The following is a 22,560-nucleotide window of genomic DNA, read 5'->3' as shown; positions in this document are numbered from 1 at the left end:
TATGGATAACTGAGGTCACATTCCTGCCCTGTCGGTCCCCTGTGCAGGTGGTAGGAGGACAATAAGTAGAGTGGGGGCCCAGGAAGGCCTCACACTCCCAAGTGCCCACCCTAGAAGTTGAGGAGGGTATTAAAGAGCTTTCATTCTGTTCCTGCAATTCAGAAACCTTCCATCTTAGTGTCAAAAGATAGTGTGAGGGGGGCTGGGAGCTAGGGCTCGCACCCTACCGAAGAGCAAAAGCCAAACAGAAGGGGGGGGGGGGCAGGCGAACAGAAAGGGAGCAAGCAGCACACACATGCTAGTGATGTGCAGGGAGCAGAGGGGAGGAGAGCTGGCTGCGGCACTAGGTGAGGACTGGAGGTGAGGTGAGGTAAGGACCGCAGCCTGAGCTGCTCAGCTATTCCAGCTGCAGAGGTTGAGGGTTCGGGCCCTGCCTCCCCACTCCACAGTTGGCACAGGTTCTTCAGCTTGGCAGCTTCTGTGGCAGGAAGCCCTCTGGAGACTTGCAGGGGTGGATGCAACGATGGCAGTACTGGGACTGGGCTGGGGACCAGTTTCTAGCACCACACTCTGAGCCAAGGGAGACCTGGGGAAGAGGCTAGAGTCTTGTGTGCCCCTCGTCCCTAGGCCTCACATTCTTCTTGGGCTTCGGCAAGCCCAGGGTTGGCACCTCCCGTGGCCAGGCAGGGACACACAAACACCACACACGTGGGGCCAGGCGACACTCTGAGAAGCCCTCTCATGGCAGGCAGATGGATGGCAGGGCAGCTGTTGCCTCCATCCTGGAGCACGGGGACCCACTTCTGCCTTGTCTATACCTGTAGAGAAAAAAATGACTGTAGTAAAGATAGTCTTCAGCTATCTTCTTGCCATACCGGAGTCTAGAAATAAAGGAAAAAAGCTGAGCCTGGGGAAGGAAGCCTTGAACTTCAGAGCAGTAAAAGGAAGAAAGTGGTTTGTTTTTTTTTTCTTTTTAAAAATTTATCTGTGAATATGGGTTTTTCCTGCATGTAATTCCGTGAATCGTGTGTGTAGTGCCTGTAGAGGCCAGAAGAAGGCAACTGATCCTCTGGGACTGGGGTTACAGACGGTTGTGAGTCACCATGGAAAGGCTGGAAATTTATCCTGGGTCCTCTGGAAGAGTCCCCAGTGTTCTTAACCACTCTCCATGCGCAAGTAAGTGTATTCTGAAGGGGAGTAGACAACACATGGGCGAAGTAATAGACACTACAGGAGGAGCTGTGCTTCACTGGAATCTACCACGTCTGGCATGTTCTTGACCTTACAGCCCTTACCTTGTGCACTTGAGGGGGCAGCTCATCCTCCGAGCCTTCCTCTGGCACGGGCTCTGGGTGTCTTGACGCTGGCTGCCCGTCTTCTGCCCATCCTCCCAGGGGCAGCCTGGAGAAGTGAGAGGGAGCACGGGGAATTGTGCCAGGATCTAGAGAAAGAAACGAGAACACAAAGAACCACATGAAGGTCTTGGGGACTACTTGGAGGCTTAGTCTCCTGGACCCCATCCCACTGCTCTCTTTCTCTGAAAGAACCTCCTTGCTTTTATACTCCCACTGGGTACCTGTGATGCCCCCGTAGCGCCTCTGGAAGCCCCCATGCAGGGCGGTGGTCTCGGGTGCCCCAGGCCGGGGTGTAGCACAGGGATAGCTGGCAGAGCGAGGGATGGGTTGGGGTGCCCGGGCACCCTCTCCCCCTTCTTCAGGGGCACTCTCTCCACTCTCATCACTCTCCCGGCGGTGCCATACATGCCGCTCAGGCTCGGCCTGGGTCTGCTGCTTGTGGAGCTGGAGAAGTGGGGGACTGATTAGTTGGGAACAGAAGGATGTCTATCTGAAACAGCTGTCCCCAGCGCAGTCTCTTCAATTCCCACTCACAAACTCTCACCTAGAATTCTAGACACACAGCATCTCAGGTGTTAGTAGTGTACAAAAGGTGTGTGATGCTCTATGGATGTCCAGGACACCCCTGGAAAAGTCTCTCAGTAGCTCAGGTTGATCCTGAACTCAACATGCAGTTGAGAATGACACTGAATTTCTGATCCTCCTGACTTCGTCTCCCCTGGGACTACAGATGTTTCGGTAGTGCTGGGGATGGCATCCCAGGCCTTGTACATGCTAGGCAAGCACTCTACTAACTTAGCTACATCTCCAGCCTTTCATTCTACCTGCTCTTTGATGAAAGAACAAGTTAACAGAGGGTCTCGGTACCGGTACTGTTTGAGGTACTCAGAACACAGCAGTGAACAAATAGCTTTGCCAGCACTTGGAGGTCTTTTACACTAGTGGTGGTGCTTGTGAGGAAAAACAGACCGTAAACTATTAAATAAAGATGAGGCAAAACAAAACGAAACAGACAAGAATGTCTGACAGCACCAGATGCTGTGGAGAAAAACAGAACAAGAAAATTCAGGAGACAGCTGTGACACTCATTGTGAGGCAGCAGAATGGAGACCAATCTCCATAATCAAGAGTCAGGCTCTGTTGTAAAAAGCCAAGGGGAAAAAAAAAAAGAAAGAAAGAAAAGGGTGGAAGGGAAGGAGAAGAAGAGAAGGAAAGGGGGTGGAAGGAAAAAGATTCAGGAGGAGTTGGGCCTGCAGGCCCAGGCCTGTCATGCTAGCCACTTGGGAGGCTGTGGAAGAAAGATCACAAGTTCAAACAAAGTGAATTCAAGGCCAGCCTAGGTAACATAGTGAAAATGGCTCTCAGAATAATAAAGAAAAAAAAGGCTGAGGAGAAAGCTCAGGGCTTGCCTAGTATGTCCAAGGCTCTATGTTTAATCCTTAGTACTAAAAGAAAAAAAAATCTAGATGGATCTAGTGCAGATGGGAAGCTTTTACTGAGAACCATTAGGAAAAATCTTGGAGATCGCAGGAGGAGGAGAAAGGATCCTAGGTAAGGAACAGGCAAGTATTCTTGGCTAAAGATGCCATTAATAAGATATATGTGACAGCTGGGCCTGGTGCCACAGGCCTATAATCCTAGCACTCTGGGAGGCAGAGGCAGGTGGATCTCTGTGAATTCAAGGCCAGCCTGGTCTACAAAGTGAGTTCCAGAATAGCCAGAAGAGAGAAACCTGTCTCAATCCCACCCATCTCCCCCAAAAGAGGACATTTGTGAAAATGTAGACTCCAGAGCAGGTAAGGGATAGCAAAGGGCCAAAATCTATTTATCAGCTGCCCACTCACCTGGTGCATATAGAGGGCATGGAGGCTCATCTCAGTGGACGCGTATTCTGACAGCACCAGGCTCTGCAGCTGTCCTTCCCACACGCTGCTCCCGGAGCTGGCTGTCCTGGCATCCACTCTGTCCCTCCCAGCACAGACAGCAGTTATCAACATTTGTAAGACTGATACAGGTTTCTGTGGGCTACTGCCATGCCCTCCCATCATGACCCACCTCCACTCACCCAGAGCCTGTCATGGTGCTGGGAGCCCGGCCTTGAAGGGCCTGTCCAGGTTGCAGAGGGGAGAAGGAGCGAAGAGCAGAAGCAACCTCAGCCCTGTGCCTAGAGCCTTGCAGGTCTCTGGACAGTGGGGGTCCCCGGCATGATGAGCCGGCTACCACATTTGCAATAAGGCTCAGGGGCTATGAAGAGAAAGGGGTGAGCAGAATCATCAGGGCAGGGAGAGGCCTCTAGGTCCTCTAATCTCCTGAACCTCAGGAACCAATGGCCAAGATTAACTAGAAGAGGAAACCTTCCACCCCGTGTCCCGCCCAGGCCTTAGATACACACCTCAGACTCGGACTGTAAGGACTGGATGGATGTGAAAAGGGCATTCTCGGGGAGAAGACCACCTTGGGTGAGGCCAGCAGCTGCTCCATCTCGCTGAACCTGCTCCTTGAGGAAGCCCAGGAAAGCTGTGCTCTCCCGAGGTGGCTGCCAGCCGGGGTTAGTGATGGCAAAGTGCATGAGCGAGAGCTCCGTCTTCCCGTCCTCAGCTTGCTGGTACACTGAGGCCTCGGTCTGCCCTCCAGACAGCCACTGTGCAAGGCAGAATGCAGTGAGCAGGCTCGCGTGCTTGCAGGAACCCTTTCTGGTGGCCTGTGGTACACTGTCTACCTGTGGAAGCCCCACTGTCCACCCTGGGAGCGGCCACACACCAGGTCATTCACTCGCGCTGTGCTTTTCTCCAGGGAGTGTGACTGATAGTTCAGATCAGGACTGGAATCCAGCCAGATTCCTGGTGTGTGTCCCTGGTGCAGCCATGCCCACAGGCGGGCCGCCTTTTTGTGATTTGTTGGCTTAGAAAGGGGAGCTTTTTGCAGTTTTCCCAAGGCTGCTACGTTGTCAACATTGTCCCTGACCATCTGCCCTGACCTCTCCCAGTAGGTACCTGAGGGTGACCGTGCTGGCGAACATCCATCTGAGCAAAAGAGCAGGTGTCTCCAACGCCAACAACCTCTACAGTAAAGTTGCGGAAGAAGTCTATGATCTCCAGGGCCCGTGGGCGTAGGCAGAAGATGAGAATGAGAGGTGTCACAATGGGGCTCAGCAACTCCTCCAAGATGAACACCTAAAAGGGAGGAGACTAAGGTTACGAGCAAGCAGGACACAGCCCAGTCCTTATCAGCGACACACCAGTCAGTCTCTAGCAGGCCCTAGCTCCAACTCCACTCACTGCCTTGTACTGGAAGAGCTGGGCAAACTCGTCCCGGGTCTGCGAGCGGTGGGCATTACCCTGCCAGTGGTCAGGCATGTAGTGGATATGAGCAAGGATCACTCGGAGCAGCTGCTCAGGGCAGAACACCATGTGCTGATCTGGGATGAAGGACCTGGTGGGGAAAGGTTTGTGATGAGATACAAGCCTTTCCCAGCATGCTAGTCTGCTTATTCGCACCCACGGCCCTGGCACACCTGCACACAGTCACTGTGACTCCCAGAAGTGTGACGGTGGTGAGGACGTGTTCCACAGCCAACACATCTTCATCATAGATAGTGAGAGCAATAAGCACAGCCAGGATAGAGCCGGCGAAGAAGGCGCCGTTCTTGGCCAGCAGCGTCAGCAGTGGTGACAAGAAGCAATTCATGTACTTGGAGGCAGGCTTGTAGCCTCGGTTGAGGCGGGACTGCAGCTCATGTTCCAGTTCATTGAAGTGGCGGAGGTAGCAACGGCCATAGAGCGACCAGCAACGCGCTCCCAGGGCCCCAGGCTCTCTCTTCAGCACCTCGGCATAGCTGAAGAAGGCGTAGAGGATCTGCCAGATGAGGATGAGGGGACACAGCAGGAAGTTGGCAATGCCGATCCACAGGATGCGGTTGCTGAGGCGCTGGGCCAGCTCAAGCCGCTGGCCCCCACGTTTGTACTCAGCCTTGAGGCTCCATTCATTGAGGAACAGAGAGCCAGGACCCCAGAAGAGGATCAGCTCAAAGTTGTACTTGAGGCCTCGGGTGAAAAAGACAACCTCTCCGAGCCCGGGCAGGCGGAAGCGCAGGGGCAAGAGGGACTTATTCACCAGGGCCACCATGTAGTTCTGGAAACGCAGGATGCGATGGTAGATATCCAGCTCTGTCAGCTCACGCTTGTGGATACAGATCTGGTGCTCTTTCTGGGTCTGCACAATCCGGGCCTGCACTTCCTGCCATGTGCAATATGGAAGGGCAGACTGCAGGGGAGGGTGGACAAGAGACAAAGTGTAAAAGATGTTACCTGAGACTCACAGACAAACTCTGGGAAAAGTGCAAAGAGTTATAGGAAAGAGGATGGAAATAGAAGGACCCGGAGGGGACGGGAGCTCCATTAGAAGACCAACAAAACCAACAAATCTGGGCGGGGGGGGGGGGGGGGGGTAGAGACTGATGCAACAACTAAGGAACATGCATGGAGAAAACCTAGACCCTCTGCTCAGAGCAAATACGCAGCTCAGTCTCTATATGGGTGCCCTAGTAAGGGGAGCAGAGGCTGTCTCTGACATGGACTCTGTTGCTTGCTCTCTGATCACTTCCCCTTGGTGGGGGAGCCTTGCAGGGCCACAGAGGAAGAGGATGCAGGCAGTCCTAATGAGACTTGATAGGTTGGGGTCAGATGGTAGGGGAGGAGGGCTCCCCATTTCTGAGGCCTAGAGGAGGGGGAAGAAAGGAAGAGGGAGGAGGGTGAAATGTGGAGGAGACGAGGGAGGGGGCTACAATTGGGATGTAAAGTGAATAAATTATTAAAAATAAATTTAAAAAAGATGTTACCTGAACTCTTCAAGTCATGTGCTTAGATGAGAGATCTGACTGTTCTAGATCTGCTGTTCTAGTTGTGGATTTTCCCTCAAAGGCCCATGTGTTAAGAGCTTGGTCCCCAGGCAGTGGTACTATTAGCAAATGTTAATATGCTTAAGAGATAGGGCTAGAGGGATTAAATTAGGCTAAGGGGGCTGCTCTTGGATGAAATCATTGGGACTTTGGATCCCGGCCCTGAAATAAGAATTTTGGTTTCTTTAAACACCCAGTTATGTTATATGAATATATTTGTTTTAATCCCAGGTATGGGATTTGGGGCTGCTTCGGATTGTCCACAGCAGCTAAATATAATGTGCCTTGTGCCCAGGCAAGGGCTTGTGCTTTGGCAAGGGTGTGATTTGTGGCAGCTGCAGAGGGACTTGCCTCAAGGAAGTAATCAGCAGGAAGTAGTCTAAAAAGACGCCTACAGACCATTTCCCCTCTAAACTCTTTTCTCTCCTAGTGTTGGGGGATTGGAAGGAATATGGGTTGGAAGGTAGAAGTATAAGAACCCAATAAAATAGATAAACAAATGCACCAACACACCCTTTCTTGCTTTCCTCTCTACTTCCTGGCTGCCATGAAGTGAATAGGCTTCACCTGTCATGTACTCTTGCCATAATATACTGCCTTACCACAGTCCCCAAAGCAACTGGACCAACCAACTATAGACTCGAATCTCCAAAACTAAGCCCAAATCGATCTATTCTCTTTATACACTGATTATCTCAGATATTTTTTCACATTAACAGAATATGGACTAGCATACCCGCCAGTGAGAGCTATGGACATATGATGTTCAGGAATATACCTCATCCTTCCTAAGATGTCTTGGGCTATGTTGCTAATGGCCCAATTTCTGGTCTTACCATTGGGATACGCAGAGCATGCAGGTAGAAGGAGTGGATCTCCCAATAGCAGCAAATGTTATAGATGAACTTGATAAGCCGGTGGATCCAGAAGACACCAGCAATGACCAGGATAGTGATGAGAGAGCCATTTTCCTGAATCCTGGTAGGAAAAAAGAAGGGGAAGTAGGGTCTTTGAGCATGGAGTCTTGGCAACAGGTTCTGGAGTCTGAGTCACTACCTCATACCCCACTCTACTCTCTACCCACTAGCAGTGTCTCAGCATCATCCTCACCTGGCACTACAAACTTGGGCGGGCAAAAAGGCGTCTGGCAAAGTGACCTTGACAGGCTCAGTAGGATGAAGGCTGTGGTTCACCATCTTGTTGGCAAATAGGATGTCATAGTCCACACAGCTAACCAGGAAGGTGGTGAAGGCAACCACAAAGAGGAACTGCCTGGGGGGTTGAAAAGAAGGAATGCAGGCCAAGAGTCAGAGAGATGGCAACAAGCAAAGAGGTTAAAGAGCACTGAACAAGATGGGAGACTAAAGGGGCTAGAGCATTCCTCATGGGCTTTGTCTGATGCTCAATCTTCCAGGACCTTCTAGGCACAAACTTTAATTATTTGGATAGATTTTTTTTTTTTTTTTTTTGTATTTTGAGACAGGATTTCTCTACAAAGCCCTGGCTATCCCAGAACTCTCTTTGTAGACCAGACTGGCCTTGAATTCACAGAGACCTGCCTCTGCCTCTGGAATGTTGGGATTAAAGGTGTGCACCACCACAAGGCTGTGAACTCCTTTCTTATCATCAAGAACTCCCTTCCTGCTGGGTGTAGGGGCTCAAGCCTTTAATCCCAGCAGTTCGAAGGCATCCTGATCTACAGAGTTCCAGGACAGTCAAGGCCACAGGGAGAAACCATGTCTCAAAAATCCAAACAAAACCAAAACCAAATAAACCAACTCTCCCCTTCCCAACTCCTCCCCTCTGGCAAGAGTGTTTCTACACTCTTCTACACTACAAAGGCTCTCTACTCCAGTAGCGGGGCTAAAGTGCAGTCAGGCAGAATACAGGCTCTTTCCTCCTGACTGAACCACACATACCCTCCTTCAGCCTTGATGGAATAACTAAATTGAAAGGTCTTGTCATGAAAGAGATTGGACCCAGAAAGCTCTTCTTACAAGATGTGTGGCTGCAGGTTTTAACTGGGCATGGTGGTGCACACCTTTAATCCTAGCACTCTGGAGGCAGAGGCAGGCAGATCCCTTTGAGTTCTAGGCCAGCCTGGTCTACAAAGAGAGTCCAGGACAGCCAGGGCTACACAGAGAAACCCTGTCTTGGGGAAAAAAAAAAAAAAAAAGCAAGGCAATAATACCTCATCCTGAGATTAAAGGTTTGCAGAATTTGGGGCCTAGGGCTGAATTTTGCTCATGTAGCTGGTCATGAGCAAAAGGGAAGACCAGGATAAGCATTCCTTTGCCACAGCATGTATTCCTTTGTGTACTTACATGAGTTCAAAAATCTCTCCAATGAGCATACATGTGAAGCCATTCTTCTGATGTAAATTATAAACGTGTAAGTGTTAAGGAAAAGTGGCCAGTAAGCAAAGACACTTAAGAATACAAGATTTGGTGTCAACATACTCCCAAGTCCTGAACTATCACTCTCTAGAGTGTGATCTTTTACAAGTTACTTCTCTAAGCTTTGTCCACTGTAGCAAATTAACAGTAACCATCCCTATCTTTTAGAATCATTAGGTTTAGGAAAGTGCATTCATAGGATTTAACACAGAAATGACAGTCAAAAGACATCATTACCTTTAATGGTCCTATTAAAAAACGTTTCCTTATAAATTAACACCCTTAGAAAAGTTCTTCATAAATTAACACAAGTGGACAGAGCTCCCGGCAAATATGAGGCATCATTATTTTTAACAGTCATTATTTCAGAATGAGTTTCATTTCCCCATGCATAGACTGGAGTGGGACTCATCCCCATTTCCTATCAGGGACCTAGCTCAGAGAACGGTTTCTACAAGGTCCCAGAGTGCCAGCACAGAGCCACAAAGGATATTCGAGAGAAGAAGAGGTCAAGGTTTTCGATGTGGTGCCAAGGTGCTGTGGACACAGGAGCAGAGATGTCAGAAAACTGAGGTAGCTCTCCCCACTGCTGCCCTGCTCCCAGTGTTCCGCCAGTAACTCTGGCCCATGCCCCTGCCCTGCTCTGACTGTCATGTCCCAAAACTCACATTTGCTTCCCTCAGCCACATGCACCAACAGGTCCTCTTCCCCTGGGGGTGAATCGCTATAAGAGGCCTCTAGGCGCTGGTACTCAGTGTCAAACTGTGCCATCACCGCAGCCCCCTGTCCACCTTGTTAACCTGTCAGCGGGGAAGAGTAGAACCTGTATCAGACCCAGGCACTGTCTACTTACTGTCTTCCCAACAGGCCAGAAGGAATGAGAAAGAATCCTTGGGATTTGTTTAACCACTAACCTCCTTGGCTCAGAAGCAGGACAGGGATAATAATCCAAGAAGAACAGTAAGCTTGGGACTTAAGGGAGCCTTAACTCTGGTCATCATTCCCAGGACCTTTACTGGGAGGCTACTGTGCCAGAATCTGCCCCTTTGGTGTGGGGTGAGTTCATCTTCTGTCCAGTGAAGAGAAAGTTTCCTCCCTGCCCCTGAAAACCCTGGTCCCTACAGACACTATCAGTTTGGAAGCATTTTTGTAAACAAATGTTTAAGATAAGCACATGGCCCTACCAGCTCCATGGACAGTTTCTGCTCCACGCCAGTCCTGGATGCCCTGGTTGGACAGCTGCTGGAGGAAAAGGTGTCAGGCCTCAAAGAATGGGGAGTTGGGACAGAAAGGGATCCAACCCTCCCACCAACCCAAGCCCCACTAAGAGGAGGGCAGAAAGATGGGAAAGAGGCATCTTTCCAGTTGTGACAGGTGTCTCCCCTGATGTTCTCTGTAGGAACATTCATCTCCTCTGAGGATACCCAGGAATAACTAAACTCTGACCGTGTGGAGACTGAGTCAGTACAGGTCAGAGTCCACACAGCCCTTTGGGACTATTCTATCTTTGGTCTACCTCAGCTTCAGAAAACAGCCACGCTTTTCAGACTCCAGGAAACCCCAAAAGAGAATCTTCTCAAGATTTTTCTGGACAATTCCTTCTGCTTCTCTAGCATCAGAGACCTAGGCAGGCATGGCTGCTAGGTGGGAAATTTCCACTCAATGTAGACTGTAGATCCCGGTTGAGTAAGTGGATTCCCTGGGTGCCTAGTGTCAGGTGGGGTCAAGGTGGTATGGTATATTCCCAGTCAGTGAAGAACTGGGGACGGTGGATCTTGGTCGGACCTCGTCCCAGAGGGAGTCCCTCGGTTAGTAAAAGCCCTTGGGCCTCAGAAAACACACTCACCTGGTCAATGTAGACCCAGGGCCCATGGATCTCCCCAGGAAGGGCCTGTGCTCAGGGGTGTCTGTGGATGGTGGAGGGGTCGAGCCAGACCTACAGCTGATATCCCTGGTGGGCTGGGATGCCTCCCCAATCCCAGCCACCTCGACCTGAGCACAGAGTGCCCCAGGGTCGCCCGGCCCCAGGCCGGGGGCTAGGCTCCCAACAGCGGACAACCCGGCGCGCGGCCCCGGCGCACGCGCGCTCCCCTGGCCGCGCGCGCCCTCTATCAAAACATTCTGGCTGCGCGCCCCCGGCCCGCCCGCGGCTCCCCTTCCCCCGTTACGCATCGCAAGCTCACTTGGGGCTTTGTGGGCACCCCTGGCCAGCTTGGGCCTGGGTCTGGGGATTCCAGTTACCAGCCTCGCGTGTCACCGCAGGAACCGCGACCCGGGCGATTCCAGAAGCTTGGTTTGTTCTGGGCTCGGTCAGACCCGGAGCGCTAGGCCGTCCGTCTGTCATTCACTGTCACTTCCAGCTAGTCTGGCCAATCAACAGAGTGGGTGGAGACATGACGGCCAATTCTTGGCCCAGGGGGCAGGACGGAAGGTAGGAGGCGGGTGTTGGAGAGCAGAGGACCAATAGTATGCTCTACGTGGTGAGGGGCTGGGCTACCGGCGCTCTAGTTTGTCCCATTCGCCACCCCGTAGATGCAAGATTGTTGCGGTGTTGCAGAAATCCAGCTTTCGAACTGTGGACGTGCATGCGGCTCGGCTGACGGGACCTTAGTAGCGACTTCTGGGGTGGGGGGTGGGAGGACGAGTGACGAGGTTCGGTGTCGGCGCTAGTCGATCGGTTGGGTAGCTTCCGACTGGTAACTGCTGGACTGGATTTGAGTCTGGGTGTTCTCCTTTTAAGACCCTAAACGTATTTACCGCAGAACTGAATTGGTGCCAGTGAGTGAGGGCCGAGGGGTCTTTCTGCGTGCGGTTGGCCAAGCCGGGCCAGCTGGAGACGCAGTAGTAGAGTCTTTGGAGGACTGTTTCTCCCCTTCGTTCCTGCTCCAGGAGCTGCTTCTGAATAGTTCTTCAGCCATGGCGCCGGCTCCAGGTGCAGCCTCAGCCCCTGCCTCGGTCTCCCTGTTGGACCTCAGCGTGGACGCTCCACTCCTTCGGGGCCTGAGCCTGGTGAGCCAAGCTCCCGGTGATGCTCTGACCGGGGCGCCGCGTCCTTCCTGTCCAGGTATCCGGGGTGCTTTGGGGTGGACCTCTGAGGAACGTCACAGGGTTCCGTGTCAACACTGAAGACTTTCACACCGTGCTTTCCCAGTTTAGGAATCCACACTGACTCCTTCTGTTGGACACATTTTCCTCCAACACGTTTCAACCTTGGGTGGTTTACAGTGCTGTGGCGTATGAATTGTCGCCAAATAACTAGCTGATGTTTATATCTAGTCAGATTCATACAACTGCTTTTAAAACTCAGTTCCTAGGTCTCTTTGCCTGTGTTTTCTTGCATTTTTCTTAGGTTGCCTGTCCATTGTAACTGGAACTGTAAGATGTAAATTGGCATTTAGGAACTGGTTATATATAGTTAAAAGTAATTTTAATCTGGGAGTTGTGGCACACACCTGTAATTCTAGCACTTAGGAAACTGAGGCAAAAAGGAGATGTGGGCGTTCAAGAATATCCTTTACTGTACAGTGAGAACTTATCTGAAAAAAGAAAAAAATGTTTTAGGTGCTAGAGAATACATTCTCTAGCTCAGTAGTAGACCTGGGGTCCATCCCCAGTACCGCAGAAGTATTATTCTAGGGCTCCCTGGGAAGGGAGCTGAAGTCCAGCTACCTTTAAGACACCTTGGAGTACGTTTTAGTTAGGTATCAAGATGTGCAAGATTCTCCCTGGATTTGTTTTCCTGGGTGTGTGCTTGCTCATCCTCAGGCCACTGTGCGCGCACACACACACAAGTTTACTGTTGGGAACAAGAGGGCATAAGGGGTTACCCAGTATGCATATCAGTGAGATGTTTGTTTGGTTTTGAGAACTGCGTAGCCTTGGTTAGCCTGGAACTCATTATGTAGACCAGGCTGACCTCTAACCCATAAAGATCTGCCTGCCTCTGCCTCCCGACTTCATCGCCATGCCCCGCTTCAGTTAAGTTTGATATACAGAGCTAAGCGAACGTTTAGAGTTAGCCTTTACTGTGCATCTGAGGATTTGGAAACCATGGATTCGGGAAGAATTTTCCTGATCGATGGCTCAGTTTTGAAATTTTACCCTTGCTAAGAGGTTCTTCAGATGTGTTAGGTAGCACTTAGTAGACAGAAAAAGAGGGAGATGGTCAGATGCAACTCAGTGGTACAAAACATGCTTGGGATGTGTGAGGTCTTAAGTTAAAGCCCTAAGACCAAAAAGAAAAAGATTTAGTCTTACTGTCATTTGTTTTCTAGAGAATTTCCCCTAAACTATCTATTTTGATAATTGAAATGTAATAGCTATGTTAATTTTACATGTATCTTTTCAAAAGTGTATTTTACAAAATAGTTATTGTATCATTTATTTCCTGACTACCAGATTGTAAATTCTTGGCAGGCAAGGTGGTAACACCTTTTTCTTCTCTAGTCAGTCAGTAGAGTTCTAGCTATTGTAGGTTTGCTGTAGATTGGATAGAATCCCTCCCTACTTCCAGTTACACTCTTCTTCTGTTCAGGAGAGAGCACAAGCTCAGGAAGAAAAGTAGCTCCGTGTTCTCTGGATATCTCAGACAAATTATTTTGTTCAGCCTGTGACCAGATCTTCCAGAACCACCAGGAACAGGTAAGGCCAGAGCATGGGGCTAGATGTTAGAAGCAGAGGTATGATGGTGGGGGTCGTTAAGCTTGGATTTACTTCAGTTAAGAAAGATCCAAACTTTGTCTACTGTACTTAGTGCTAGCCTCGTTATACTTCCTAGAGTCTGTGACTAGCTTTGCCTACTATACAAGCCCAAGATGCCTCCCTCTTTTCCTTTGTACCAGAGAGAACATTATAAGCTTGATTGGCATCGCTTTAACCTAAAACAACGTCTCAAGAACAAGCCTCCCCTGTCTGCTGTGGACTTTGAACAGCAAAGCTCTACAGGTAATGCTTGGTTTGGGAAAGCCTGTATTGGGTGTAAGAGGTCTGGGTGGAGAAGGCCACATGGGGTTTGAAGAAAGGTCAAGGGTGGAGTGTCAGCTTATACATCCGTATTTATCTTCAGGAGATCTTTCCAGCATCTCGGGATCAGAAGACTCAGATTCAACTAGTGAAGAGGATTCGCCGACACTGGATGAGAGAACTGAATTTGAGAAACCTAACCGACCCCGAGGATTCTACCCACATCGGGTCCTTTTCCAAAACACCCAGGGCCAGTTTCTTTATGCCTATCGATGTGTCCTAGGCCCTCACCAGGCAAGTTACAAAACAAGTTGTGTATTCAGTGCTTTCACACACGCACCCTAAGTTTTCTTTAGCCTGTGCATGTTTAATTCTTCCCTTTTGGGTAAGGAATTTTTTTTTTCTTTCTTTTTTGTTTTGTTTTTGTTTTTTTTGAGAGGGTTTCTGTGTAGCCTGGTTGTCCTGGGAATTGATATGTAGACCAGGCTGGCATCGAACCCAAAGCTCTGCCTGCCTCTGCCTTCCCAAATGCTGGGATGACAGGTGTGCGCCCCCGCGCCCACCTTAAGGCATAATTTTGACAGCATAATCTTGAATTGAAACTGGTCAGAATCTTGAAAGGGTCAAGTGCAATGGGATTGAGTCTACATTGTGATTCTGCCATTCCCATCTTTTACCAGTACCTCTCCAAGCCTCATATATCCTTTGTGAAATGGATGTGAGTCCAAGGTGATTATAATAAATGAGGTAATGCAAGTGTAACGCTTGGTTTCTTGTTCTCAGTGCGTGCACCGTGTGGAATGTTTCTGTCATATCTGCCATCTAGGTTCCCCCAGAAAAGGCAGAATTGCTGCTACAGAACCTGCAAAACGGAGGTCCCAGATACTACGTGGTGCTCATGGCTGCCGCTGGGCATTTTGCTGGTGCTGTTTTTCACGGGTGAGAGGGTGCTGCATGGGGTAAGGATGAACCCCATTAACCTGGGAGCACCACGTGGTGTCCGGTACTGAGTATGTGCCATCTACAGAAGAGAAGTGGTGGCACACAAAACCTTTCACCGTTATACCGTGCGGGCCAAGCGGGGCACAGCCCAGGGGCTTCAGGATGCCCAGGGTAGGCCATCACGCTCTGCTGGAGCCAACCTGAGGCGTTACAACGAAGCCATGCTATATAAGGTGAGGTAGGCCTCCCAGATCTGATAGCCCTCCGATCTCTCAGTTGTAGTTTTCTGCGTAGACAATAGGGATCTCTCATTGTTTCTGTCTTCCTTTCCTTTTGTGTGATCAAAGGCCATTGTTTGGTTTGGAGACTTTTCTAAGGTAACAAATGAAAACATGCTAAGTAGAGTTACTCTCTTTAGGATGTTCGTGACCTTCTGGCAGGGCCAACCTGGGCTAAAGCACTAGGGGAGGCTGACACAATACTGCTACATGCCCCACGCTCTGGCCGGTCCTTGTTCTTTGGAGGCCAGGGAGCACCCCTACAAAGGGATGATTCCCGACTTTGGGATATCCCCCTCACCACCCGCAGACCCACTTTTGGAGAGCTTCAACGTGTACTCCATAAGCTGACTACCTTGCAGGTGTATGGTGAGCTATTCCAAACCTTGGGACCTCATACACAGGCATGTGTATTCATGGGGTTTTCTGGCTCATGGACTGCAGCTCAACTGACCTGAGCTGGCTTCTCCATACCTAAGTTTGAAAAAGAATTTTTTGGTTCGTGGCAGATGAAGACCCTCGAGAACTAGCCACATTTCACTCACCTGAGACATACTGGAAACCAGTGAGAAAGAGCAAAATGGCTGCTGGGAAAGAAGAAACAAAGGTCCCCAGTGATACAGATAAGGAACTTGAGCAGGATGAAGAATCACTCAGACAAGGTTTGTGTACCTTCTTATATAGTCAAATATATCTGCATGTCTGCCTTGGAAATGCAGTGGCCAGTTCTCATTACTGACCCATTGACCAGTTGGTAGGTGAGCCCTTAAACCACGCCCATAGCCATCCACTCATCCCCACAAGCAGCTGTTTGTAAAAGAAGGTATGTTGTAGTGAGAAAACTTTTTTTTTCTTTTGAGTGCCCCACTTCAGCCCAGCCTGGTCTAGAACTCAGTGTAGCCCAAACTGGCCTTGAAATCACAGCAGTCTTCCTGCCTCAGCCTCCCAAATGCTGGGATGGCACACATGAACTACCCCATCAAGCTGCTTATTGAGGCAGGGTCTTTGCTGTCTAGCCCAGGCTGGCATGGAGCTCTCTATGTGTCCCAGGCTGATCTGGAATTCACTGTCCTTCTGCTTCTCATATCTGAATGCTGGGATGCACTACCATATCCATCAGCTAAGACATGTTTAGTCACCTTGCCAAATGTTACTACTGCTCATAGATAATTCCTGGTACTTAGGATGGAGGGAATGAATGTGTTGAGTTTGATTGGATGCTGTGTTTTGGGCTACTGGTTGCTTTCCTCTACTTTGTTTTTTGAGGATTTTTGTGGTGGTTGTTTGAGACAGGATCTTACTATGTAAACCAGGCTGGCCTCAAACTTTCAGAGATCCACCTGCCTCTGCCACCCAAGTGCTGGCGTTAAAGGCATGTACCAGCACACTGGTGTTTGTATTTGTTTTGTCCTAATGCTGCCCATTGGGAGAGTCCAGGGACAGAATGAAAACACTTCATTTCAGGATGATCTGGAATATCTTTTTATAAATCCGAGGGCGCCCACATCTACACCCTCTCCCTAGTCCTTATGTAGATCTAATGTCATATTTTTTCCTAGGTTCAGAGTCTCAGGAAGAAGAAGGTTCCCAAGTAGAGTTGGAGCTAGTAGAATTGACACTGGGGACCCTCAATCTTCGTGAATTTGAGGTATTGCCCAAGCGGAGGAGGAGGAAAAAGGAGAGAAATCAAGACCGGCAGTGTGGGGCACATGTGACTCCTCTTCAGCAACCTCAAGAAAATGAGCCATTCTCACAGCCAGCCCAAGTGGTTACGACCCCAGTGGACGCTTTGGTTGATGAGGCTAAAGCCACTGGTCAGCCAGAGCTCTGGGATACGCTTCTAGCTGCTTGCCGAGCTGGGGAAATTGAGGTGCTAAAGCTGCAACTCGCCACTGGGCCTGTAGACCCTGGAGTTATGTCCCTACTCAATGCCCCTTTGGGATCTGGTGGCTTTACTCTCCTGCATGCCGCAGCCGCAGCTGGAAGAGGCTTAGTAGTTCGCCTGCTTTTGGAGGCAGGTGCTGACCCCACTGTGCAGTAAGTATCTCCACCCCGAGCCAGTTTAGGTAGAGAGCATAACATGGTAGCTCATGTTGGCACTTGATCCTTGGGTGATGCCAGGAAAAACAGGAGGCAAGTTGAACTCAGTTTTGTGTTTTTGTCCTTAGGGACTCTAGGGCTCGGCCACCTTATACCGTAGCAGCTGACAAATCAACGCGTAATGAATTCCGAAGGTTCATGGAGAAGAATCTTGATGCCTATGATTATAACAAGGCTCGGGTGAGCTGGAAAAGGAGCTACAGAGTGGGAGGGCATCATAGATTCTCATTAGGTCCTTTCTACTTCCTTGTAGTTTTACAGTGTCTTTGGGTAATCCTCCAGGTTCCAGGGCCACTGACTCAAGAGATGGAGGCCCGGCAGGCTACAAGGAAAAAGGAGCAGAAGGCAGCTCGACGGCGACGGGAGCAACAGCAGCTGAAGCAGAAGGAGCAGGAAGAACAGGAGCTAGAAGAGCGACGGCGATTTGCTGCCCTCAGTGACCGAGAGAAGGTGAGGCTGTAGATTCTTGTGCTACAAGGCTTCCATAAGAGCCTACCTCCCGTCCCCACATGGAGCTGCATGCTGTTCACCTCTGGGACTTGTCTGTCACAGCTTTTCTGTTTTGCAGAGAGCTCTGGCTGCAGAACGCCGGCTTGCTGCCCAGTTGGGAACCCCTTGCTCTCCAGTTCCTGACCCTGCAGTTGTCAATGCCGGGTACGGGGCCAGGGGATGAGTTAAAGGGTGGGTAAGGGGAACGAGTACCTTCATGGTGTTCAGAAGGGTCATGGAGGGGACTTGAGATTCCCTGGGACCTTTAAGGACTGGGCAATGTCTAGATGGGAAAGATGTGGAGTACCTGTCCACTCATTTTTCTTCCTTATGTTCAGGCGCTGTTGGAGTTGTGGAGTGTCCCTCCAAGGCCTCGTTCCTTTTCACTACCTCAACTTCTCTTTCTGCTCCACACGTTGCCTCCGAGATCATCGCAGTCAGGCAGGGAAGCCTTCTTCCTGATTTCTTACAGCCAACTGGGGCCAACTGTGGGCCCTGAGAGGACATATCCAGACGTAGAGCTCTCTTTCCTTCTTGTGAAGCTCAACATTATTTGGAAGATGGGGGTGAAGGACACTCAGGAACCAGGGCAAAGACAGGGCCACGGAGGTGTGTGGAGCCAGTACTGTCTTTGGAATTTTAATCACAGTAAAGTTTGGAAAGGAAACTGTATGTGTACTTACATTCAGAGGGATTGTAGCCTTTGATTCTTATGGTCACTGTGGCCTGCACCAAGGGATCCTGCCCTGTGTCCCAGACTCAAGGGTAATCTTTCTTCAGTGCCCACTTAACTCCATTGGTTCATATGACTTTTGTTGCTCTGAGAGAACATAGGTATACCCCCAATGCAAAGTGCTATTGAGGATAGGTGTATCCAAAAATTGGATTTTTGGGTCATGAGGCACATTTTCTAGTTCCAGCAAAGTGATTTTGTTGATTGATCTGCTAAACAGCAGAAGTCTTGGCACATAGAGGGTCTGTTGTGGGCCCCGGTTTGTCCAATATCGGCCCAAGTTAAACCCATTGATCCACACTTGGCCCTGGAGGAAGGGACAGAGTGGAAAAACAAAGGGTCAGCCCTCTACAGGGTGGATTCACCCCCTTCCAAGTTTCTAATCAGATTACTAATTCCTGTTCCCACTTAGTTTTTCTTGCATGTGCCCCCACAATTCCTACTACCACCATTAGCAATACCTTGGTCCAGCCAGGTAGATAGAGAAACGTGTCCCCAAGTAAGCCTACAATTGAAAACGTCGTGGAGTAGAAGGCAGGGACAGAGGAAGCTTCAGGCTGTGCTCTTTTCAGCAGCTGCAGGGGGAACCACCACCTCACAAGCTTATCAACTTTGAGAGGGAATATCATCCACTCGGTGAGGATTGTCTGCCCCAGAAGTGGTGGTTCTAACAGGCCCTGTAGGGAAGCAGATGAAAAGTCATTCACTGAGTTGGGTCCCACAGTGTAAGTGGCCATGTCCACATCCTCAAGCGCTGTTCCTCTGCCTAAGCCTGAGGACAGAGTTCTTCCATTAGGTGTTGTTCAAGAGAGGTGGTCAGGAAGGGTATTGTGGAAGAACAGACAGAAGCAGCTCACCTTGAAGTCACTGTGGTTAGACCCGAAGCTGAGCCTCCCCATATTCTCCAGCAATATGTCCAGCTTGGCTCCTGCCTTCACAGTCAGGTACAGTTGGTGTTTCAAGTTCCGCTCCAGAACACCCTTGAATACCTGTGGATAAGAGATAGGTTCTTGCTGGACAACATGCAGGTAATCCCAGCCCTCAAGGAGGTAGAGGCAGGAGGATCTCTGTGAATTCAAGGCCAGCCTGACCTTCAAAGTAAGACCAGGACAGCCAAGGCTACACAGAGAAACCCTGTCTCGAAAAAAAACAAAAAAGCTGGGGGAGGGGGAAGGAGGTGCTCTGGTAAACCAAGGGCCACTACACAGTGAGTCACATTGAACACTTTGCAGGGCAAGGAGAATCTTGTTGGCTATCATTCTGCTTTTTTGAGACAGGGTCTCTATATAGTCCAGACTGCCAAAATTCACTATATAGCCCAGGCTTGTGATTTCCCTGCTTCAGCCTACTGAGTGCTAGGATGCAGGTATGCCCCATCGTGTTCCTAGCTTAAAAACTATCCTTAACTATGATCTCCCCTCATCCCAGCTTATGTGGGCAGACAGGTGGGGAAGGGATGGAGATGGGAAACTTCAAAGCTATAGTGTGTTTCAGGAGGGAATGAAAGTGAGATCGTAAGTTGATTAGGAATTAGATTCTTACCCCATCTACCATCACATAGGCACGGTCATGAACTCCATTATTTGGCACCCAGAATGGTGTTGGTTTAAAAACAGAGTAAGTCATATAGGTACGGTACAACATAAAGCCATGGTCCTAGATACAGAAGGATGAGTACTTTTAAGATGAACTGTGACAAGAGGAGGAACTGGGAGGAAGACTAGCAGCAAAAGGGACTTTTGGCTGTAGCTCTCGGAGGAGCCTGCCATTCCCATCAGATGTGAGTTTATGCCTTACCTGCTTGACAGCCTCAAAGGTCAATGGCAAAACTGAATGGATGGGGCCGTGGGGGCAGAGAAAGTCTAGGAAAGCCAGTAAATTCCCATCCTGTGAACACAAAGGGCAACCAAACTGCTCAGTTTCTGAATTGAGGGCTGCTCAGGATAACTGGTTCAGAAAACAAAATGATACAAAATTTAAAAAAAGGGGGGGGGGGCTTACCAGGTTCATAGTCAAAGGTCCAAGCTTCATCTTGGGGCTCGGAGGAGGTAAAGGTCCCAAGGGAATTTCCTGGAACTGAGCCCAGATTCTCTCAGTAGTCATAGGAAAATCAAAATAATCCAAGGCTCTAAAAGGCCCTTGACCTGGAACCCAGGGATGGGCTGCAGGGAGCCATGAAGACCCTATCATGTTTCTCATGTGTAATTCCCCAGATGGACCTATGTGAGTGGGAAATGCTTCATTGAAAGCTAAAGGACTCTGTTGGCCACACACGCACCACCAGTTTGTAGGGCTCCTTTACAATGTGGGTACTCTCCCTTCTCCCCAATTAATAAAAGGGCACCTTGCTGATGACACTTCGAATAGCAAAAAGCTTAGGTGTGGGGTCCCCTGCTTCAGATATGGGTGCATCGTAGTCGTAGCTGGTAGTGATTGGAAGGAAGCGTCCCTTCTCGTCAGCACCTGGGTTAAAGCAATTGAATTAATTCAGCACTGTCCTAGGTGATAAGCACCAGGCACAGGGCCTTGTGCAGAGGGTAGTGGTAGTCACACACAGCTACACATCCTGATCTGTCCAGCCCAAGATTCCAATTCTTTGTTTCCTCCCTGCTTCCACCACAGGCATGGTACTCACCATTCCAGTATCCAAAGTTAGTGCCTCCATGGAACATATACCTAAAGTGGGGGTGGGCGGGAAGAGAGGGCAAAATCTGACCTATGGAATCTTAACTTTAAACCCCAGCTCCCAGGAACAGATTGTGTCTCCAGTTACATGTTCACACTGGCTCCCATCTTGAGCATTTTTTCTAGGGCGTGGGCAATAGTTGGACTGGACCGTGTGGAATGATTTTGGCCCCAGTAATCCAGCCAGCCTGTATAGTACTCAGAGTTCACCTAGAGGGAGAAGCGAAAGGAGCCACAGTGAGGTGAGAACGAGCTGGGCCCATTCCAGACAGATTATTTTTCTCATTCCCCTTTCTGATGGCCTCTCACCAATGGCCCATGGGGTTCATAATTCCGAAGTATGGAAAATATTTTGGTTACATTGTCAGCTGCAAAAAGAAACAAGGGTAAAGAAAAAACCCCCAATATCACAGAGGAGGTGCCCATGCCCCAGATTCTACTCCCAACCCTTCTTTAGGAGACCTGGGCCAAAATCTACAGTGGTGTAGAGGCCCTGAAGGGAACCACATTTGAGTCCATGAGGCCCATCTGTGGTGAAGAGTAAGATCTTGTCTCCTAGTAATGCACGGAAGAGGCCGGCCAAGTGTTTCATGTACTTGAAGTCACAGGCCTTGTAGCTACCGTATTCATTCTCCACCTGCCAGGAGAAAGGAAGAAGAGCCCAGGTGTGAGACAAAGAAGGTTAAGGCCACCTTGTACCTACTTCTCTTGCCCAGCCCACTTCCCATTCATACCTGAATGCTAATGATGTTTCCCCCATTGTGGTAGAGAAATGGATATATCTTCGGCAGCAAGACCTCGAACCAGGAGTCCACAGCAGCAAGGAAGGCTAAAGGAAGGAGTGGTGTGTTCTGCTTTTTGGGGGACACGACCTTTACAGCTCACGCCTCTTCCAGCATCCCTGATAGGTCCAAGGTGCTAACTCTGGGCCATTGCTTCCCTTTCCCTGGCCCACAACTAAATCTAGAGCACTGACTTTTTAAAAAACATTATTATTTTTATTTTTATGTGTATGAGTTTTGCCTGCATATATGTCTTTGCACCATGTGCTTGGTGACTGCAGAGGAGGCTAGAAGAAGGGTTTAAATCTTCTGGAACTGGAGTTACAGACAGTTGTGAGCCACCGTGTGGGTGCTGGAAATCAAACTGGGTCCTCTAGAAGAACAGTCAGTGCTCTGATGAGCTGAGCCACCACTCCAGTCTCAGGAGCAGTGACTTAGAAAAGACTCTAGAGCACAGTAGTAGTTCCTAAGACTCTTTGTAAAGAAAAGGCTAAACATATAGCATGGAGCTATTATATAATCACCTTGCACCTGAGAGTGTTGTAAAAGCTCACAGAAAAGTAGTCTTTGACCTGTATGGACTCTGTAATCCCAGCGCTCTGGAAGGCAGAGGCAGGCAGATCTCTGAGTTAGAGGCCAGCCTGGTCTAAAAGTGAGTCCAGGACAGCCAAGGCTACACAGAGAAATGCTGTCTCAAAAAAAGAAAGAAAAGGAGAAAAGGAAAGCCCAAGTGATTTCATGCCTTAAATTCTCAACTCCTACTTAATACTTTTACGATTTCCTCAATGACTTCATGCATGTTATATCCTGTACCCAATACTTTTTCTCCCATCCTTTTTGCCTAGCCCTAATTTATGTCTCAATTCTTTCTTTATGCTCATGTTTTAAAATTACATCTATCTATCTATCTATCTATCTATCTATCTATCTATCTATCTATC

At 49.4% G+C, this 22,560-nt stretch overlaps 3 protein-coding genes across 14 annotated transcripts in view; 1 reads left to right on the top strand and 2 right to left on the bottom strand.

Moving 5' to 3' along the window:
• Positions 1-740: 740 nt before the first annotated feature.
• Atg9a (autophagy related 9A) lies at positions 741-10,999 on the bottom strand. Of its 6 annotated transcripts, XM_055616717.1 has the most exons (17): positions 10,832-10,999; positions 10,495-10,555; positions 9,833-9,887; positions 9,317-9,448; positions 9,142-9,185; positions 8,577-8,641; positions 7,363-7,524; positions 7,089-7,230; positions 4,870-5,618; positions 4,634-4,787; positions 4,349-4,528; positions 3,748-3,996; positions 3,421-3,599; positions 3,200-3,317; positions 1,577-1,799; positions 1,296-1,441; positions 741-818 (listed from the first exon to the last, which is right to left on the bottom strand). In XM_055616717.1, exons 4-17 carry the CDS (start codon positions 9,417-9,419, stop codon positions 813-815), a joined length of 2,520 nt encoding a protein of 839 aa, XP_055472692.1. In that variant the 5' UTR covers positions 9,420-9,448; positions 9,833-9,887; positions 10,495-10,555; positions 10,832-10,999; the 3' UTR covers positions 741-812. The 6 variants fall into 6 exon arrangements, with proteins under 6 accessions (XP_055472692.1, XP_055472687.1, XP_055472689.1 ...); XM_055616712.1 differs by lacking the exon at positions 10,495-10,555 and having other exon boundaries at positions 9,833-9,890; XM_055616714.1 differs by lacking the exon at positions 10,495-10,555.
• Positions 11,000-11,396: 397 nt separating this feature from the next.
• On the top strand, positions 11,397-18,091 carry Ankzf1 (ankyrin repeat and zinc finger peptidyl tRNA hydrolase 1). 2 transcript variants are annotated; one of them, XM_055617151.1, is made up of 13 exons: positions 11,397-11,712; positions 13,183-13,289; positions 13,490-13,592; positions 13,714-13,904; positions 14,437-14,549; positions 14,638-14,785; positions 14,971-15,199; positions 15,340-15,492; positions 16,390-16,867; positions 16,999-17,110; positions 17,213-17,380; positions 17,499-17,584; positions 17,758-18,091. In XM_055617151.1, exons 1-13 carry the CDS (start codon positions 11,565-11,567, stop codon positions 17,879-17,881), a joined length of 2,160 nt encoding a protein of 719 aa, XP_055473126.1. In that variant the 5' UTR covers positions 11,397-11,564; the 3' UTR covers positions 17,882-18,091. The 2 variants fall into 2 exon arrangements, with proteins under 2 accessions (XP_055473126.1, XP_055473125.1); XM_055617150.1 differs by having other exon boundaries at positions 16,999-17,380.
• Positions 18,046-22,560, bottom strand: part of Glb1l (galactosidase beta 1 like) — a 9,700-nt gene continuing 5,185 nt past the window's right edge. For 5 of the 6 annotated variants that reach the window (XM_055617147.1, XM_055617148.1, XM_055617145.1 and 2 more), the window contains 12 exons: positions 21,572-21,666; positions 21,300-21,474; positions 21,147-21,205; positions 20,926-21,047; positions 20,788-20,828; positions 20,497-20,615; positions 20,154-20,228; positions 19,950-20,039; positions 19,695-19,808; positions 19,010-19,141; positions 18,614-18,829; positions 18,046-18,459 (listed from right to left, as the gene is read on the bottom strand). In XM_055617147.1, coding sequence (XP_055473122.1) covers positions 18,196-18,459; positions 18,614-18,829; positions 19,010-19,141; positions 19,695-19,808; positions 19,950-20,039; positions 20,154-20,228; positions 20,497-20,615; positions 20,788-20,828; positions 20,926-21,047; positions 21,147-21,205; positions 21,300-21,474; positions 21,572-21,666 — 1,502 coding nt within the window. In that variant the 3' untranslated portion in view covers positions 18,046-18,195. The remainder of the gene's footprint in view (positions 18,460-18,613; positions 18,830-19,009; positions 19,142-19,694; positions 19,809-19,949; positions 20,040-20,153; positions 20,229-20,496; positions 20,616-20,787; positions 20,829-20,925; positions 21,048-21,146; positions 21,206-21,299; positions 21,475-21,571; positions 21,667-22,560) is intronic. The other variant, XM_055617149.1, reaches the window with a different exon arrangement.

Source organism: Psammomys obesus, unplaced genomic scaffold (assembly GCF_907164565.1).
Source record: "Psammomys obesus unplaced genomic scaffold, mPsaObe1.curated_primary_1811, whole genome shotgun sequence".
Taxonomy (NCBI): domain Eukaryota; kingdom Metazoa; phylum Chordata; class Mammalia; order Rodentia; family Muridae; genus Psammomys; species Psammomys obesus.
Note: the sequence above shows the minus strand (reverse complement) of the source record. Positions and strands in the feature narration are given on the sequence as shown.

Excerpts from the sequence above, each read along its gene's own strand:
- Atg9a (XM_055616717.1), bottom strand. The coding sequence starts at position 9,419 with ATGGCACAGTTTGACACTGAGTACCAGCGCCTAGAGGCCTCTTATAGC. Across the intron at positions 3,318-3,420 it reads AGCACCATGACAGGCTCTGG|AGTGGATGCCAGGACAGCCA; the intron begins GTGAGTGGAGGT and ends TGGGAGGGACAG. Across the intron at positions 1,800-3,199 it reads ATGCCCTCTATATGCACCAG|CTCCACAAGCAGCAGACCCA; the intron begins GTGAGTGGGCAG and ends CCACTTCTCCAG.
- Ankzf1 (XM_055617150.1), top strand. The coding sequence starts at position 11,565 with ATGGCGCCGGCTCCAGGTGCAGCCTCAGCCCCTGCCTCGGTCTCCCTG. Across the intron at positions 15,493-16,389 it reads TGAAGAATCACTCAGACAAG|GTTCAGAGTCTCAGGAAGAA; the intron begins GTTTGTGTACCT and ends ATTTTTTCCTAG. Across the intron at positions 17,585-17,757 it reads CCTGCAGTTGTCAATGCCGG|GCGCTGTTGGAGTTGTGGAG; the intron begins GTACGGGGCCAG and ends CCTTATGTTCAG.